We start from the raw sequence: 19,003 nt of genomic DNA, 5'->3' as shown, positions 1-19,003 counted from the left end.
CACACCAATAGTTCAAATTGGTGCCTTGCCTAAATAACCATTTTTCATCTGTGCCTAGAAGATGATTATTTTCAGGCTCTTGTACCATGAAGGACAATCCCAGCCTAGCCACTCCTGCTCTCACTCAAGATACAAAAACTTTGCAGTGGAGATCAAGAACCCTCGCTGATTTGTCTAGTCGCTAGCCCAGGGAAGCTGAGGCCAATTGGTAAAAGATGCTGCCTCAGCTAAGATCAGCTAACTTAGTACAGACCAGGAATTGAATCTGTGAGCTTCTAGTCTTCTTTGTGTCTTTGCTCACTAGGCTATCAGAGGACCTGCACTTTTTGAGCACTTAAAATATACAAAACTGTGCTATTTATATTTAGTTTGGTTTGTAAGATGAAATCCAATTAGTCTGAGTTGGAATAAATGTAATTGTAAAATAAAAATTGTATCTGTGTGAATGGTTTTGAACATATGTGCTTTAAAAGTAGACAAAGTAAAAAAGTTGCCTCCTTACTTAGTATTTTTCCTCCTAATTTTTAGGCTCATCTTGTGGCAGCATTTGAGCAGAGTTTGACTAATATGACATCTCGTCTGCAGAGCCTTGCCGTGTCAGCAGAACAAAAGGTCAGTCAGAATCAAACTTCGATGCTTCTGAAATTAAATCTTAGACAAAATAAAGTCAGATCTCAATGAACTACTAGATTCATGAGATCCATTTTTTAAGGGGAGGATAATGAAGATAGTGATACAATACGATAACAATCAAACTGCTTTTTGAAGTAGGCCTACACAGGTCATTCTGTAGTCACATATTGCCAAGTTGCTAAGGTACATTGTGATCTCAGTCACTAAATAATTTTATGTGGGAGTATACTGAGAAAGGAAAAAAATCAATGGAAAATTGCCATCTGTTCTATCGTATTGGCAGATGGTGGACAGCAGGAGTTTCTGATATAACAGGATAAATACCATCAAAGAAGATTCATTGCAATAATGGTATTTTGGATGCTGTGTGAACATGGCATTTATGAGTGGGGACTAACATGGCAAATTCAGATATTTGTATGAAAATAGGAAACTCTTTAAGGAACTGCAGTGTATGTCTGAAGGGAGAAGATAAGCACCTCCAGGTAATGTAGCAAGCTAGGTGCTTCCTAAACCCTGGTCTGATTGTAAATTGGAAAGATTGCATAAGTGTATATTCCAATGCACTGGCCAACATGACTGAGTTTCTTCAATTTGGGCCCTTTGATAAAGCCCTAAGTATAAGACTAGAATAAATAAAGGATAATATCACACAACTATCTTGTAAACTTAGACTAACAGAATAGAAAAAAGAATTAAATTATCCTTCTTCCCCCCTGCCCCTCCCCAACAAGGGCAAGGGGAGGTCAGATGCAAGAATGGTGTAGATTGGTCTATTTATTGTCCAAAATAGCAATTTCACCCTTAGAACCAAAGAATTATATTTAAAAATATAGATGCGAATAGACTATATATATCTGCCAGTTTATTGTTGACAGGAAGAATAGCCATCTGTGTCTTCAAGGATGTTGTCATTAACCTGTTAATATGTATGTAAATATTTGTTTTAATTGAAACCAACCCATTCCTAAATCTTTGCTTTCATTCCACTCAGGACACGAAACACCTTCTATTTTTAGTAATTTTTTTCCTTCAAAGGAAGAAAATGCTTTGACACAGCACACAAAAAAAATCCATGTTGACTTTTGTTGCTCTTTTTCTGAGCTTACACAAAATGTAAGTGCAAAAGAGGAGAGAGGAGGCAGGTGGCTCGCAATTGGTCTGAAAACAGACCGAACCATGTTGATTATCAATAGTAGAATGCAGATACGCTCGAAGCAAATTCCCCATGATTGGAACACATGCACCTCACTGCATTACAGAGCAAGAGAACATACAGGGTTTCACAAAGGACATCTAAAACTATGATCATTTCTTTTCAAAAAATGTTATAAACATTTAAACTTCAGTCTATAAGGTCCTATGCATAAAAATCAATTAGAGCAAAATCTCTACTATTATATTATAGTAAAACTCAGCAATAGATACCACATTTCTTTCTCATTACAAATAAATTACCAATATAAAATCATATTAAAATTTGAGCTAGGTCTGAAATAACTACTTAAATTATCCCCAAACTGTATAAAGTAATTGGGTTCATTACATTAATGCACTACACAGATTTGGTTCTATTGAATATTACAAGCTACAGTCAGTATACCAGCCTTTCATTATTGCATACACTATTTTTGATTATCTAAGATAGCATTTATTTACTCTTACTATTTTCAGGCTAAATACTGTGAGCTATTTTGCTAAAGATTAAGTTTTTCCTTTGATGGTAATTGCATTTTTCATCATAACTTTGAACAGGATTCTGAGTTATATGACCTTAAAGAAACAATTGACATGTTGCACCAAAAGAACGCAGAAGCACAGGCTGTTATACACGGAGCACTGAACAATCCTGACTTAACACCGAAAGGTAATTCTTGTAATATTTGTATAAGAACTGGACAGCGGCAGCTCCTCAACCTTTGAACCTTAGCTAGCAAAATGTTTGAACTTTCATGTTTCCTTACTTCCCATTCTTTCTCTCCTTATAAGTCAGCTATATTCATTGTAGACCACTTAGAGAGACTGTTCTATGAAAACGTGATTTGTGCAGTTTACCTGATGTTGATTGTTACTGGACAAAACAGGTTGACTGTGGAACCAAATGTTAAGATTCAACTGAGAAGTGTGGAAAAAAACAAATTACACACATTCCAGATTGAAACTCCCTTTACCTAAGTAATCTGCTGTGCCAGTTTCTCCTGAGGAGAAACTTTCTGGCCAGCAGGATCATACCTACTGCCACAGTTCAGATAGCAGGGACCGGGAAAATCAGATCCCTGCTGAGTCCAACTGTGTGAGATTTTCCAGCCAGACTTAATACCCGCATAGATTGATCTAACTCACATTGTGCGAGAACATCATTCCATTATTTGGAAAAGGGGATAATAAATGCAAATCCGACTACTCACAATTTTGTGTTGTTTTTGACCGGATTGCACTGTGCACTCAACCTGTCCATTTGGAACAAGAGAAGCGCTGTGCATAGAGTAGTTACTAATGGGATTGGGGCATTTTTATCTGATGTTTTCAGTTTTACAATGGCGTTTTACTGCTTTTTCAAAATAGTTTATATTTTCCTATTTATTTCTGTTTATTTTGTATTTTTTTCTCTTTTTGGCATTAGAACATGTTGGAAATATTGATGTGGAAACAAAAATGAGAGAGAATAGAAATGAAAATAGTGGAAGAGATTAAGGAAACGATAAGGAAAGCAAAGAGGAAGTATGAGGAGAGAATAACAAAAACATTTTTAAAACAGTGAAGCATTCTGCAAATATATCAGTAGAAAGAGAATTGTTAAATGTGAGCTGAGAGCTGAGAATAGTGGGTTAGTAGCAGATAATCAGAAATTGGTAGAGATAGCGAACAAATACTTCACATCAGGGTTTACAACACCGAAGGGTATTGGGGAGGAGGTAAATTCTGAATAGGTTAAAAGCGAGATTAAAAAAATTAGAATAAATAAAGGGAAAGTGTTAGAGAAGTTATTTAAGCTAAAGGAGGACAAAGTGCTGGGATCTGATGGGACACGTGAGGATCCTGAGGCATATGGGGGAAGAAATAGCGGAGGTCCTAGAAATTATATTTCAGGCATCTGTTGAGAGTAAATGTGTGCCAGAGGACTGGAGAGTGGCCAATGTGATACCAATTTTCAAAAAGCAGGACAGAGCTAACCTGCATAATTATAATCCAGTTAGTTTAATATCTATGGCAGAGAACATTTTGGAATCTTCAATTAAAGATGAAATTACTAAATATCTAGTTGAAGAAAAAATAATTAGAAGCTGCCAACATGGATTTCATAAAGGAAGATTGTGCTTGACCATCCTGTTAGTTCTTTGAGGACAGATATGGTGGACGGGAGAAATGCAGTGAATGTGATATACATGGACTTTCAGAAAGCCTTTGAAAAGATACCACACAGATGACTTTTGGAGAAGTTTAAGAGATATGAAATTAGGGGGAAGATAGCATATTGGATTAAAAACTGTTTAGAAGGGAGGAAATAGAGAATAGGAGTTGAGGACAGTTTCTCGGGGTGGTTGGAAGTGGGTTGCAGTGTCCCAGAGGGGTCTGTTCTAGGACTATTTGCACGTGATATAAAAATAGTTGGCATGGTAAATAATTCTGAGAACCAAAAGAAGCTTCAAGGGGATATTATTAACATGGTGGAGTGGAAGAAAGTGGCATATGAAATTCAATGTCAGTAAATGTGAGGGGAAAAAAATAAAAGTAAGGGAGAAAGCTGATTGTTGTGAAAGAGCAGAGGGATTTGGGGTTTGGATTCACAAGACATTAAAAGCAGCACCTCAAGTGGATAAGGCCATAAAAAAAGCGAATGTAATACTGGGTTTTATAGCATGAGGTATATTGAAATATCACGGTGAATCGACATAAAACCTTGGTAAGACCACAGTTGGAGTACTGTGTGCAGTTGTGGGTTACACACCATGGGAAGGATGTTGAGGCGGTAGGAAGGGTACAACACAGGTTCTCTGGGATGCTGTGTGAAATGAGGAAACACAACTACAAACAAAAACTTGAAAAATTGGGTCTGTTTTTGTTAGAATGAAGGAGATTATGGGCTGAGTTGATAAAGTTGTTTAACATTGTGAAGGGATGCGACAGAGTGGAAAGAAACAGACTATTTCCATTGATTGGTGGGTCTAGAATGAGGGGACGTAGATATAAAAGTCCATTTAAGAGCTTTACACAGAGGTTGTAAGGCTGTGGAATGAACTAGCAGAGTTAATAATTGAAGCAGCGACCAAGGCCTAAATTTTAAATCAGAAAAATGGGCGGGGGGCAATAAAAATTTTAAGGGGCCGATTTTAGGATGGTCGAGCGGGTGCGTTTGGGGCGGGGGTCTCCTAAAATGGGGGAATCCTGGAGCAGGTCCAGAGCCCGCCTCCAACCCGCCCACTTCCGAGTTCCCCAACGACGTGTTCGGGTGCGCGCGCAGCTCCCGCATGCGGGTCTCCCACCAGCAATTAAAGCCGGCGGGATGACAATTTAAATGCTTACTTACCTTGAGGTACTTGACGGACCTCATTGACTGGAGATTTTGGCAGGGGTGCAATTTTCATGGATCCTCAGCATGTTACCCGTCCTGTGGGAAACACTCCCTGTTGGAGCAGAGGTGTTTCAGTCAGCAGCCAGTGGAAGATGCAAAGGATTTTTTGACAGTTGCAGGGAGAACCTCATTTATTGCAGCAGGGCACTCTGTCACTTCAGACAAATGTAAACAATTTTACAACACCAAGTTATAGTCCAGCAATTTTATTTTAAAATTGCTGGACTATAACTTGGTGTTGTAAAATTGTTTACAAATGTCAACCCCAGTCCATCACCGGCATCTCCACATCATGACTTCAGACAAAGTTTTGGCTGCAATACCTTTGTCTTTACACTCAAAATTATTAATTTATACCCTAAACTTAGCTGTGCAAACACATTTACCTATTTTGCGGACCCCCGCAAACTCACACCATCAGGAAGGGGGGCGCCATGGCTGCATTCATCACTTCATCCGAGGACGAGCAACATCACCAGCCTCGCCAGGCACGCCGTCCACCTCCGCCAAATGGAGCTCCACAACACAGTGCTGTGCCACAGGCACCGGCACAAAATAGTCGTGCAACTACACATACATCCACCCAATAGGTGGCATCAAGTGTGGGTGTTCATGGAGAACCTCATGAAAGGGACTTATTGCACAAGCCAGTCAAGAATGGCCAAGACGTGGCAGTGGTGTTGACAATATAATATTTAATGTGAGTTGAACCAAAATCAAATATAACTAAAAAAACATGACAAACCATCAAACACCCTTGTGCATCCCCTTTGTGCTCACAAAACCTTTGCCTTACACTTCATACGTGATGCATCCCCTGTGGCTGCAGCAGAGGTGGTGGCAGGTTGGGTGAGGGTGACCGTGAAAGAGATGCATCAGAGGGTGAGTATGAGTCTGAGCCATGAGATTGTATGAGGATTGGGTTGAGTGGTAGTGGTGGGATGAGTACGGGGGAGGTGAGTAAGTGCAGGTAAGTTGTGGATGAGGTTTGAGTGGGTGTGAGGAGTGATGTGATAGAGTAGCGTTGGCAGTGCACAAGGAGTTGTGAGGTGGGGGGGGTGATGTGGAAGACAGAGTGTAGGAGAATGAGTAAGTGTACTCACTTTGGCTGACCTAGTTAGGTCATTGAAGCGCTTCCTGCACTGTATCCAGGTGTGGGATGTGTTGCTGGTGCTGCTGACCTCCTCTGCCACCTCGAGCCAGGCCTTCTTGGTGGCAGAGGCAGGCCATGTCCTCCCGTCTGCCGGGTAGAAGATCTCTCTCCTCCTCCTCCTCACCCCATCCAGTAACACCTGGAGTGAGGCATCATTAAACCTGGGAGCAGCCTTTCCCCTGGGCTGCTCCATGCTGTAATTTTGGATGTTTGCTGCAGGAGCAGCACTGGAGGACTGCCCCTTTAAATAGGGCTCCTCCAGCTGACAGCCTGTGATGCGGGTGCACAGTCCGCCCACTGCGCAGGTTTCCCCGGAAGCCAAGGTAAATGGCTTCAATTTACCCGCGATCGCGTGGAGAACCCACCGATTTTACTGGGCGGGTTATCCACGCACCCAGTCGACCCCCCCCCCCCCTCCCCGCTGCTGACCCGCCTCCCTGGTAATATTGGGGCCCAAATATCTAAAACCCGCCTCCAACCTGCCCATTTCCAGTTTTAACGGAGGTGGGACGAGGGGCAGGCTACCAACCCACCCTTAGGAGGCAGGTCGGTCACTAAAAGCTTTAAAGGAGGCTGTGAGCCTCCATTTTTACAGCTTTTTTGTTTTTAGCTCCTGAGAGCCGGGATTCCCAGGCCTTCTACTTCACGACACGTGAGAGGAGGCGAAACTGCAGTAAGTTCCTTTATAGCACAGCTTGTGGGCCCAGAGGAGCAGGAATGCTTCCCCCAGGCCTAGCGAGCCTACAAGCAGCGACCACACCCCCCACAGTCTCCGACCCACCTTCCACACCCCCCCACAATCTCAGACCCTCCCCCACGATCTCCGACCCACCCACCCCCCACTCCCTCCACGATCTCCAAACCCCCACGATCTACGACCCCAACCGTCCCGATGACTCCCGACCCTCCCCAATGACTCCCGACCCCACCCCCGATGACACCCGACCCTTGATGACTCTAGACCCCGACCCCCCCCCCCGATGACTGATGATCCCCCGGCACCCCCCCCCCCACTGATCCCGATCCCCAGCCCCAATGACTCCCAGCCCCGACCCCCCATCTAAGACTTAGCTTCTCGCATCTGCTTCCTGGCTCTTCTCCCGTTCGACTGAGGCCAGCCTGTCAACCCCCCACCCCGCCGTCTTCCCGGCTCTGGGCTAAAATTTAGGCCCAGGTCAATATTTAACAATAGCTCAGATAGGAGAATGAAGGAAAGGGGAATAAAAGAATATGGGAACAGGGTGGGCACAGTGGATTCGGACTACTGCTCATGTGGAAGATGAACACCAACACTGACTGGGCCGAACAATCTCTTTCTGTGTTGCAATTTCTACGTGATTCTATGTTAAGAAACACAATTGAATATTGTCTATAAATGACTGGGAAACTCACAGTATTTGCAACATTTACAAGAGAAATTGTAAGGCACCACTCACAAATTTTAACTGGTTCAGTTCATACAGGATGTTCGAGTGTTTAATATGAATGGGTGTGCAGTTTTTCAAATTTTTTGCATGCCGAGCATAGAGAAGCTTTTAATCAATCAAATTTGATTGTTAACCTTGCCTCCGAGAGTGGAAAGTTGATGATGTTTGTTTTTGAAAGTTGGAATGTAGATTTTTTTCCCCTACTGTTACTGTGTAGAGTTTTGTTTTTGCAGTATTACTCACACTATCAGTAGTGGTTTTTAAAAAGTCGTACTATTTTATATCTTTATAATCTTGATGTTGTGATATTGACCTTTGCATAACCTGCATAATATGGGAGGACTTTTTTGTACTCTCAATCAGTGTCCCAATTTTTTTTTTTTCGTTCATGGGATGTGGGCATCGCTGGCGAGGCCAGCATTTATTGCCCATCCCTAATTGCCGTTAAAAAGGTGGTGGTGAGTCACCTTCTTGAACTGCTGCAGTCCGTGTGGTGAAGGTTCTCCCACAATGCTGTTAGGAAGGGAGTTCCAGGATTTTGACCCAGCGACGATGAAGGAACGGCGACATATTTCCAAGTCAGGATGGTGTATGACTTGGAGGGGAACGTGCAGGTGGTGTTGTTCCCATGTGCCTGCTGCTCTTGTCCTTCTAGGTGGTAGAGGTCGTGGGTTTGGGAGGTGCTGTCGAAGAAGCCTTGCATCCTGTGGATGGTACACACTGCAGCCACAGTGCGCCGGTGGTGAAGGGAGTGAATGTTTAGGGTGGTGGATGGGGTGCCAATGAAGCGGGCTGCTTTGTCTTGGATGGTGTCGAGCTTCTTGAGTGTTGTTGGATCTGCACTCATCCAGGCAAGTGGAGAGTATTCCATCACACTCCTGACTTGTGCCTTGTAGATGGTGGAAAGGCTTTGGGGAGTCAGGAGGTGAGTCACTCATCGCAGAGTACCCAGTCTCTGACCTGCTCTTGTAGCCACTGTATTTATATGGCTGGTCCAGTTAAGTTTCTCGTCAATGGTGACCCCTAGGATGTTGATGGTGGGGGATTCGGTGATGGTAATGCCGTTGAATGTCAAGGGGAGGTAGTTAGACTCTCTCTTGTTGGAGATGGTCATTGCCTGGCACTTGTCTGGCGTGAATGTCACTTGCCACTTATCAGCCCAAGCCTGGATATTGTCCAGGTCTTACTGCATGCGGGCATGGACTGCTTCATTATCTGAGGGGTTGCGAATGGAACTGAATACTGTGCAATCATCAGCGAACTTCCCCATTTCTGAGCTTAGGATGGAGGGAAGGTCATTGATGAAGCAGCTGGAGATGGTTGGGCCTAGGACACTGCCTTGAGGAACTCCTGCAGCAATGTCCTGGGGCTGAGATGATTGGCCTCCAACAACCACTACCATCTTCCTTTGTGCTAGGTATGACTCCAGCCACTGGAGAGTTTTCCCCCTGATTCCCATTGACTTCAATTTTACCAGGGCTCCTTAAAGGAGCATGATGCCTAATGGAACTACTGTAATGAGGTTCTCAAACAAAAGTATTCAATTAATATGCTTACAAGCTAATTATTTATGTAAATTATATGCCTCCTCTCCTTGCAGCTCAACAACATTGAAACAGTTTTAATCTGTATTTTTTTAACGTATATCAACTTTATAAACATTATGAGATGTTTTCCTCTGTTTATTATTTCTGCTATACTAGATCCTTAGAATGTGTTTACGATTTCTCTGAAAATCATGAACAAAGGAAATCTTCCCTCTATGCTTAAGATGTCACTACATATAGCAACCACTGAAAATCTTGCTCACAATCACAGACTTTGGTGATGAGGAACCCTGCAAATAGCAACTTTTATTCTGATCTGCTATATTGTGGTTTGAGTTATTTTATCAGTTTGGGTAATTAGCCAAAGTATTTTAGGAATGCAGCCCACCAATAGTGAAATCAGGATTCCTGGACCAATTATGTTAATGTATAGAATGATCATAAAGAAAATGTTAATTAATTGTGATTTTGATTTGGCAAATTTCCCTAGGGTTTTCATAAAATAACAAACAAAAAGTGAAGCAGAGATGAGAAATATTAGAACTTCTACCACTAGAGTTTATCTTACAAAGGATTCACTGTACCATCTGATACCTTAATGCTTAACACTGAAGACTGAGTAAGAAAGAAATGCTATGTAATGTGCTTACATTGCATTATCTCATTTAACAGAATTACGTTATCTCATTTAACAGAATTACGTATAAAGAGGCAGAATTCATCAGACAGTATCTCCAGTCTCAACAGCATAACAAGCCATTCTAGCATTGGGAGTGGTAAAGACGCTGATGCCAAAAAGAAGAAAAAGAAAAGCTGGGTAGGTTATGCTTTCATTTGCTCTTGCATGACAGTCAAATCTGATACACTTGACACCTGTCACTTGACACTTATAATTTTATACTTGTTAAAAGGTGAGAACACTATAGTACGCCATGACTGACACTCTTTGAGTTTTCACTATCAGGATTTGAAGTAGACACAACAAAGCCCTTTTAATGGAACTTTCAAATGTGTGTTTGACACCGCTGTGAAAGCTTTTATTTCTTGTTATCAATCTTGGTTATCTGTAGCTCCTTGTATACGTTCACCTACAGGTGTAAGCATGTCCCTTGTTCCTAGACTGCTACCTCCAGGTTCTATTCTGTAGCACTTGAGTTTGTTTTGATTATTGCATTCTACAGTTGAGAGCAACAAAGCTTCAAAGGTTAAACCTTTTGCAGTGAAATCATTCATGTTAGAACCAAAGTGTGTTTTTGATAATGTCACAGCCACGGCACAGAGAACTAAAGTTTAACTCGTCAATCCCTCACTCCCAGTGGTGAGCAGCACTTGAAGAGCCCATAGGTCAGGGATAGGGCTACAATACTGTAGCATTGATACTCTGACACACACTCCCTTCAAATGATGTTCACTGCTGTGTGTGCGAGAGCTTTGAATTTATCCGCTAAAGATAGCCTTTTGGGAAAAAGTTACATTTGTATTTTCCCCAGCTGAGAACTGTGGGGCTGATTAATGGACGGACAATCACAGGATGTGAGCCTGCGCTTCCTGTCAGTGCCACTCCTCGCTGGGAGCACCCAGTTGCAGGATCAGGCCCTGCACATCAATAAAGATAGATGTGACTTTTTGCATTTTAACTAATAAATTAAACTATTGTGTCCACCTGTGGCTTATGGCCCATATGCATCTCTCAGAGTCTAGGCAACTCAATTTTGGTTGCACTTATATTTATTATTTGCTCGTTTGTCCTATTTGAATTTTCTGGGCTTGGAGGATTGGATGTGGTTGCTTTTAGTGCTGTTGCCTCATTGGTGAAACAAGTCCTAATCAGAGCACTTGAATGCGTTGGTTTCATCGACTTGAGCTGTTCTCAAATTAATGGGAACATTGATTTAAATTTTATATGTGGCTCCCGGATATGCACTATGTAGCCCATCAAGACAGAAAGCTCAGACAACCCTTAATTAAACACTTCAAACAGATTCTTTATATTTAGGTTATAAGATCCATATTGCAAAATATATATGACTATTAGACTACCCAGAAACTCCTAGGTTCATGACCCACTGGTTTTGTTTCTTTTCGAGCACTGTTTTCTATTTGTTGCGCACCTTTTTTTGCTTACTTATGAGGTTTATAATCTTTTACTTACCTTTCTTCTTCTGCCCCCTACTTTAAGGCTTCCAATAGCTGCTACTAATTCCAGTATTTCTTTCCTTTTGCTTAGAAAAGCGAAGTATTAATTTTGCTTAAATGGGGATGCTTTGCAGTGAAATATGTTGATGATATATAACGGAAGAATGTATTATGAAAAATATTCCATAAGCCAGTTGACCTGATAATACTAGGAAACTTAAATTTATTAAACCTATTTATTTAAATCAATAGCCTGTCAACAATAGCTAGAAACTTAAAATTGCTCTGCAATAAATGGGTATTATGTATGGGATTGGGGTAATTCTGAGGCCAAGAAGCTAGTAAATTAGTTCCAGTCACTATAGCTGATGTCATTCCTGTATAAACCTTAAACATTTCTAAGATTACTGTTCACAGCTGTGGTATGAAAACTGATGTCTCACTGTAGTCCATGAAAATTGCTTCTTGATGTCACAGAAGATTTGTCATGATTTCCTAAAGTGCTTTCATTGTTTAAAATAAGGAAACAAAGCACAAAGGAGTTAATATTTTTATAAATTATACTTTCTTATTAACATTTTATGTGATATTGCAAAATATATAATTGGTAACTGAAGTATATTTTGCTTTGAAAGATTATTAAACAAAAGTTAGTAAAATTTCTCCTAGTACCATATTAATAATAATGTGGTTCATTTAAATAAGTTGGATTAATTCACTCACTTTAGCAAAGGAGATCTGAATAAACAGTGGTCCTGCCTGCTATGCAACTGTTAACCCATACTAGACTTACCAGTGATACCAGTAGGAATTATAGATTAAGTATTTGAGATTATTAATTTTAAATCTACTTTTTTTTAACTGTTATCTATGTACTAATAGCAAAGATATAAAGCAATGCATTTACTTTTAGCCTTTCAGAAGCTCCAGAAATTCTCCCTGTAATCCCTAGCCTTTTTTCCCCTCAAGATCTCATATTACACACACTGAGGTTGAAAAATACTCTTAATACTACAATAATGCTACTGAGCTATCAACAGTAGCTACATGATTCTAATATAAATGCAATACCAATGTGACTTAAATACATTATTAAAGATTTTTTTATGTTCTGCCTGCCGTTTTATAACTCTCACTCTTTCCTTATTAATTGCTACTTCCTTTTACCTTATTTTTTTACTTTAAAAACAAAATTCTAACTTATTCTGCTTTCACCATACCACCATACATTATTGACCTGGGTCCCATGTACATAAAATTTAGTCCTGATTGGCTTAAGACTGCTTCCAAAGGTCAGGTTTTCCAGTCAATGAGGAGACTGAATATTAAAGTTTGACCCGGTCATGTTGTTGGAGCACCCAAGTCAAACTTTGCTGTGCTTTTGCAAATCATCATGCAGAAGCCCAAACTAAATTGTCACAACATTTGACACCCTTCCATTTCTCTCATTGTTGCTTGTTTAAACAATGGATGTTTGTCGCTACATCCAGAGGACTTTTGGGGAATTATGGGTTACTAGCTTGGAGTTATTTTTCCCAGCAATGTGAGAACTAAAGTAACATCAGCAAAGATTGTCAATGCAGGGTATATCGTCTTGGACTGTACATGTCAATTCAGCTTCATGACACTGTTCTGCTCCTCCACATTCATTGCTACGGATGATATAACTGGCACTCGCTGTTTGGATAAACTATATTGAGGGGATGCTCCTGGGTCTGCGCCAGATGCACTGGATCACTTGGACACAGCAAGTATTGGAAAATCGGGTGGGTTGGTGCACACGCTTGTAAAGGAAACCGTCCAATTAATTCCCTCTATTAATTTAAATGGAGGGAAATCAGGCATGTGCTTTGATTCACCTGATTTTCTGATATTCCAGGTGATCCAGTGTATCTGGGCACAGACCCAGAAAAAATCTACCTTTATATTTTTGAAAGAGAAAAATAAGTTAACGTTTAGAACAATCACTTGTAAAATTCAAAAAGGGATACTGATGCTGGCATTTGTACTTCAATGTTGACATAACCACCTTTTGTGAAAATGTGGTTTGTTTGAGATTTTCTTAATTTGGGAATTAAGTTCTGCAATGATATAGTTTGAATACAAGTGATGTTGCTGATTTCTAGCAAATGCCAATAGGTCCTTCCAATCACACTTGCCATTTAGAAACTGTGCAGTTATGAAATTTAAATATCAATACAAATTTTCTTTAAACCTCTAAATCTAATTGTGTTTGCAATGCAGTCATTCGTAACTAACCTATTTAGTAAAATAATTCACAAAAATGGACCACTGCAACTTTAAAAAATATAATTGTAAACAATTTTACAACACCAAGTTATAGTCCAGCAATTTTATTTTAAATTCACAAGCTTTCGGAGAGTTTCTCCTTCCTCAGGCAAACATTTGCCTGAGGAAGGAGAAACTCTCCGAAAGCTTGTGAATTTAAAATAAAATTGCTGGACTATAACTTGGTGTTGTAAAATTGTTTACAATTGTCAACCCCAGTCCATCACCGGCATCTCCACATCTTAAAAAATATAGTTGATATTGATCAGGAAAAGAGGTATTATTAAGGAGTAAGCATTTCGCAATTGAAATTACATTAGACACATTTTAATTTCATAATCCAAAAATCATAAAACAGCTGGATTATTAAAATACATGGAAAGGTAACAAGTATTGCTTTGTTTTTCCTCCCATGCTGACACAAACTTTTTTTCAGGTTTATGAGGTAAGTGCTCTCAGTATGTCAACCATGCGAGGAAATCACATAATACATCCAGTGCAGATGCGTGCCATCCACTGACATCTGAATCCATCAGACTCATCAAGACTCTTAAAGCACTGTTACTTACTTTCACAGTTCAGCAGTGATGCATGTCCTCATGATTTATTAACTCTTGACATTTGTGTATTGTAGTAGTTTCATTGTAGTCTGTGTTTTGTAACTTTTATTTTGTAATATTTACATTACACTATCCAGTATCACTTGTTGGAATTGGGACTGCAAGTTACTAATTTAAGTACACATTATTGCATTTTGAAATTTTAAAAATTATAATGTGATTGTACTTCATAACAAGTGCTTTAAGGGTAGATATGAACAATACATGTATGAACAATATGCATCCATTAGTATCACTGCAAACAGAGTGAATTGGATATTTCAGTAATGGACTATTTGTTGCACTCTCTTTGCTATTTAAGATAATTTCACAAATAGGGCTGTCATGAATGTTTGAATATGAAAATTTTAAAAAATTATTTTAAAACTGGATTCGTTTTGTTTCAAAATCTTCATTGAGAATTGAAGACTGAATTTCCCAGAAACTCTTAAGCAATTCCTGTGTTGTAGCTAAGTATACATTTACAGTGGTAGCAAAGGTTAAGATTAAATTAATAGAATATATGATGAGAACAAGTATGTTTGCAGTATTAATCAACGTGGGGTATTGGCCACAAAATTCACAAATGTCAGAAACCTAATTAAGTTATCAAGCTATAAGGTAAGTGACATATTTTGTATAAATGTGCATGCTATTCATGACATTTTGTTTAAAACTAATACAACTTTTTAGTGTATGAGTGGATCTCTCATATCATTGCTCCTGGATACAAATTGGAGAAAAAGCAGTTTTATATACATGTGTGTGTATATATATATATATATATAATCTTAACACTTAAAAGAAAACAAGCAAGTTGAATTTTAAAACAAGCAAAGCCTCTCTAAGGAAATAGATATGAGGGAAGGATAGGAAGTGGGGACAGGAAGAGAGAAACAAGTGATGGTAGGAGGGGGAGGGACTAATGGGAGGCCGATGAGGTTGGGGACATGATGGCAGTGAAGGGGTAGGTGGAAGAAAGAATAATGTGGATCAGAACTGTTAAAAGCCAGATTTTCATGGGAAACTTCCTGTAATGTGTTGCAGTTGCGGGTAAGAGCCACCTGCAGCACTTGGGCGTCAGGCTGGAGCCATCGGATTTTTGTTCCTCTCTCATCAGCAAACTGCAATTCGGAAATGAGGCCTAGCCATGAAAATTTGTCTGGCTGCAGACCGATTCCATTGGGCAGGCTGGTAGACTCTCACCACCCACTGCTGGCCCAGGAAACCATGCACACGAAAATCACACCCCATAATGTAATGAGGTTTAATGTCCAAATTGAAAAGTAAAATGTTACTACAAAACCAAGGGCACCAGATTGGAATAGTGCAAATTTTAGAAAGATGAGGAGTGAGTTGGCTGAGGTGAGGTAGAAAGATAAATTGGTTCATGGGGCTGTGGATCAGCCATGGGATATTTATGAATATGAGATTGCAATGTTGAGAATAAATATAACATTTTAAAACAAAAAGGAGACAACTTCAAGTTTCAAAATGTCATGGATAAATAGAGGTTGGAAACAAACTAACAGTGAAGAAGAGGGAATATGGGCCTGCAGGTATGATTAAAAATAAGAGACAATATGAGAAAGTAAAGAAAGCGGTTAAGAAAAGGATAAAGAAAGCACCGACAGAGTAGAAGAAGATTATCTCAAAAATATTTTTTAAATCATTAATGTATCCAACAAATCTATCAGTAAAAAGAGAATTATTAAATGTGAGCTCAGACTCCTGAGAGGAGAGGATAGTTTAGGACAGAGAGTAGGAGAAACGTTTTCACACTGAAGTTGTAAGGCTGTGGAACGCGTTAGTGATTAGTGATTGAAGCAGAGATCACGTCAACATTTAATAGGTTAGATAGGTGGTTGAAGGAAAATCAAAAAAGGGATTTGGGAACAGGGTGGGCACATGGGATTAAGACTTCTGCTCGTTGGGAGAATAAATATCAAATGGACTAGTTGAGCTGAATGGCCCGTTTTCGTGTTGTAAATTCTATGTATGTGAATGTGTTAATTAAGTTTGCTAAGGAATTGAATGTTTATAAAATGTGTTGCAAATTTGGATTTTACAAATGTGGTAATTAATAATAATAATATGCAGTTGGTAAATTAATGAAATTATTTAAGCTACACATAGTGTAGAGCAACTGATTAATTTAGTGAGCCACTAAATTTTAAATTTTAGTGAATAATCAAGCTCATTATAAATTGGAGTGAATAATTTATTGAGTGGTGAGATAATGCCTGAAGTGTTGTTCAGATGCTGGCTGTGCTGCTAGGTTAGTTTGTAAGATTGAGGATGTTCTTCCATTGTGGGTGGTCGCATGCAGACACTCCATGGAGCTGAGGATCGATATGTAAATTCCACAGAGCAAGTTTGCTTTGCATTTATGTGAGATGTGGTGTCAGTGTGGTGGGAGGGCTGTGTAACTTTTAGTGGGTAGCTAAGAATGTTCAACATCCAAAGATGTTTAAAATTTTGGTAGTATTTGTCATCCCTCTTGTAAAGGGGCCCGATGATGCACTGTACGCATTTCTGGGGTGGTGGGAGGAGCTTGGCACTCCTCTGAGCGAGCACATTCTGCCACATTTTGTGGCCTCTCTCTACTGATGACCCGCTATTGATATGAAAATTAGGGTACCTCCCGCTGTCTCCAGAAGGTCCACTGAAGTCAGTAGTGGAGGATCCTGGTGGACGTACTCACACCGGATGTCGTCCCTGCAGATTTTCTCAGAAACTGAGCTGGACGTGACTGTGTGCCAATATACTTCAATCTTGTGAATAAAAGTAAGAAAATATTGGCCCAGATTTTGCTGGAGCGGGACATCTCGTGGTATGCCCTGTTAGATATTTTCCCTCACCCTTCAGCTCGAAATTTTTTTGCCCTGTAATTTGCTGGAAGTGCAAGCTGATAATGGGCAGCGAGGGCAATGAGGCATCTGGGACCTTGGTGAACAATGGCACCAACATTCTATCTCCTTAACCAGAGATTTAAGGATTGAAAAAGAAACAGAGGAATGATGGAGAAGAAAATAGGGTGAATTAGAGTCAATTCAGATACAGAAAGAGAAATAGAGGGAAAGATTGGATTAAGAGAGAGAGAAAAAAGAGACAGAAAGGAAAAGTAAGAAAAAAATGCAAAAATTTAATATTTTAAAAATTTCTAACAACAATTTGCTACCTGTAGGAATGAGACTTCACAATTTAAATTGTTCCCTTTCTGGGCCGGAGAGGTTATTTCCCATTGCAGGAACATAAATCTCTTCATTAAAAAGGTACTTATGCTGTTAAGTAGCAGCCCTAACTTTCTGTGGCAAGTTTAATTGGCAATTAATGCGCAAATGCAGCAATTTCATGAAACTCACGGGGAGGATTAGGGTGAGCTGCTATTTTTGCGAGGCTAATGGAAGAGCAGCACAAATTGGCCAACAACTTGTGGCAAATAGCAATTCGCAGGGTATCTCTCCCTCACCATACGTTGCTGACGATTTACACATTAATAACAGCGAGCGCCATTAAACTCGACGTTATTTTGGCAGCAACATCTGGCCCATTATTTTCTAATCTTGAGTTGAGATTTTGTAATAAATTGTATAATCAGGCTTCCAATTTATTCATTACACTAATCATTAGTAAAGTGGAAAATTTTATAAATTTTGTGAACTCATTTTATTTATGCAAACCTCAAAACAAGAGAGTATCAGTTTTGCAGTAAGTCTTAATAAAGTGATGGCATTTAGTTAGGTTGGTTTACAGGCAGTTCATGAAATAATTTTACAATTCGATTGTTTTTAAAATGACTTGCCTTCCCAACAAAACTCTCACGAGGACTATTTTGTGGAATGAATAAATTCTACAAATCCCTCTATATCGACACAAATCTTTTGAAAATTTCCCCCAAGTGAATGTAATCTCACTGTTAACAAATTTCAGATCTGCTCTAGGTCTTCCCCTGGAATCAGCATCGCTGCTCTCTCCCATAAGGCAGCATCAAGGCAGCATTTGACCAAATGTGGCACCAAGGAGCCCCAGTAAAATTGAAGTCAATGGGAATCAGGGGGAAAACTCTCCAGTGGCTGGAGTCATACCTAGCACAAAGGAAGATGGTAGTGGTTGTTGGAGGCCAATCATCTCAGCCCCAGGACATTGCTGCAGGAGTTCCCCAAGGCAGTGTCCTAGGCCCAACCATCTTCAGCTGCTTCATCAATGACCTTCCCTCCATCCTAAGCTCAGAAATGGGGAAGTTCGCTGATGATTGTACAGTATTCAGTTCCATTCGCAACCCCTCAGATAATGAAGCAGTCCAAGCCCGCATGCAGCAAGACCTAAACAACATCCAGGCTTGGGCTCATAAGTGGCAAGTAACATTCGCGCCAGACAAGTGACAGGCAATGACCATCACCAACAAGGGAGAGTCTAACCACCTCCCCTTGACATTCAACGGCATTACCATCGCCGAATCCCCCACCATCAACGTCCTGGGAGTCACCATTGACCAGAAACTTAACTGGACCAGCCATATAAATACTGCGGCTACAAGAGCAGGTCAGAGGCTGGGTATTCTGCGGTGAGTGACTCACTTCCTGACTCCCCAAAGCCTTTCCACCATCTACAAGGCACAAGTCAGGAGTGTGATGGAATGCTCT

The 19,003-nt window shown here is 40.2% G+C and overlaps 1 protein-coding gene across 3 annotated transcripts in view; it reads left to right on the top strand.

Moving 5' to 3' along the window:
- LOC137344431 (neuron navigator 1-like) overlaps positions 1–19,003 on the top strand; it is a 420,186-nt gene that overhangs the window by 343,810 nt on the left and 57,373 nt on the right. For all 3 annotated transcript variants that reach the window (XM_068007396.1, XM_068007397.1, XM_068007398.1), the window contains 3 exons: positions 529–612; positions 2,389–2,500; positions 10,029–10,150. In XM_068007396.1, coding sequence (XP_067863497.1) covers positions 529–612; positions 2,389–2,500; positions 10,029–10,150 — 318 coding nt within the window. The remainder of the gene's footprint in view (positions 1–528; positions 613–2,388; positions 2,501–10,028; positions 10,151–19,003) is intronic.

The sequence above is a fragment of the Heptranchias perlo genome, chromosome 27, assembly GCF_035084215.1.
Source record: "Heptranchias perlo isolate sHepPer1 chromosome 27, sHepPer1.hap1, whole genome shotgun sequence".
Lineage (NCBI taxonomy): Eukaryota > Metazoa > Chordata > Chondrichthyes > Hexanchiformes > Hexanchidae > Heptranchias > Heptranchias perlo.
The sequence above is the reverse complement of the archived record's forward strand: the minus strand, read 5'-3'. Positions and strand labels throughout refer to the sequence as shown.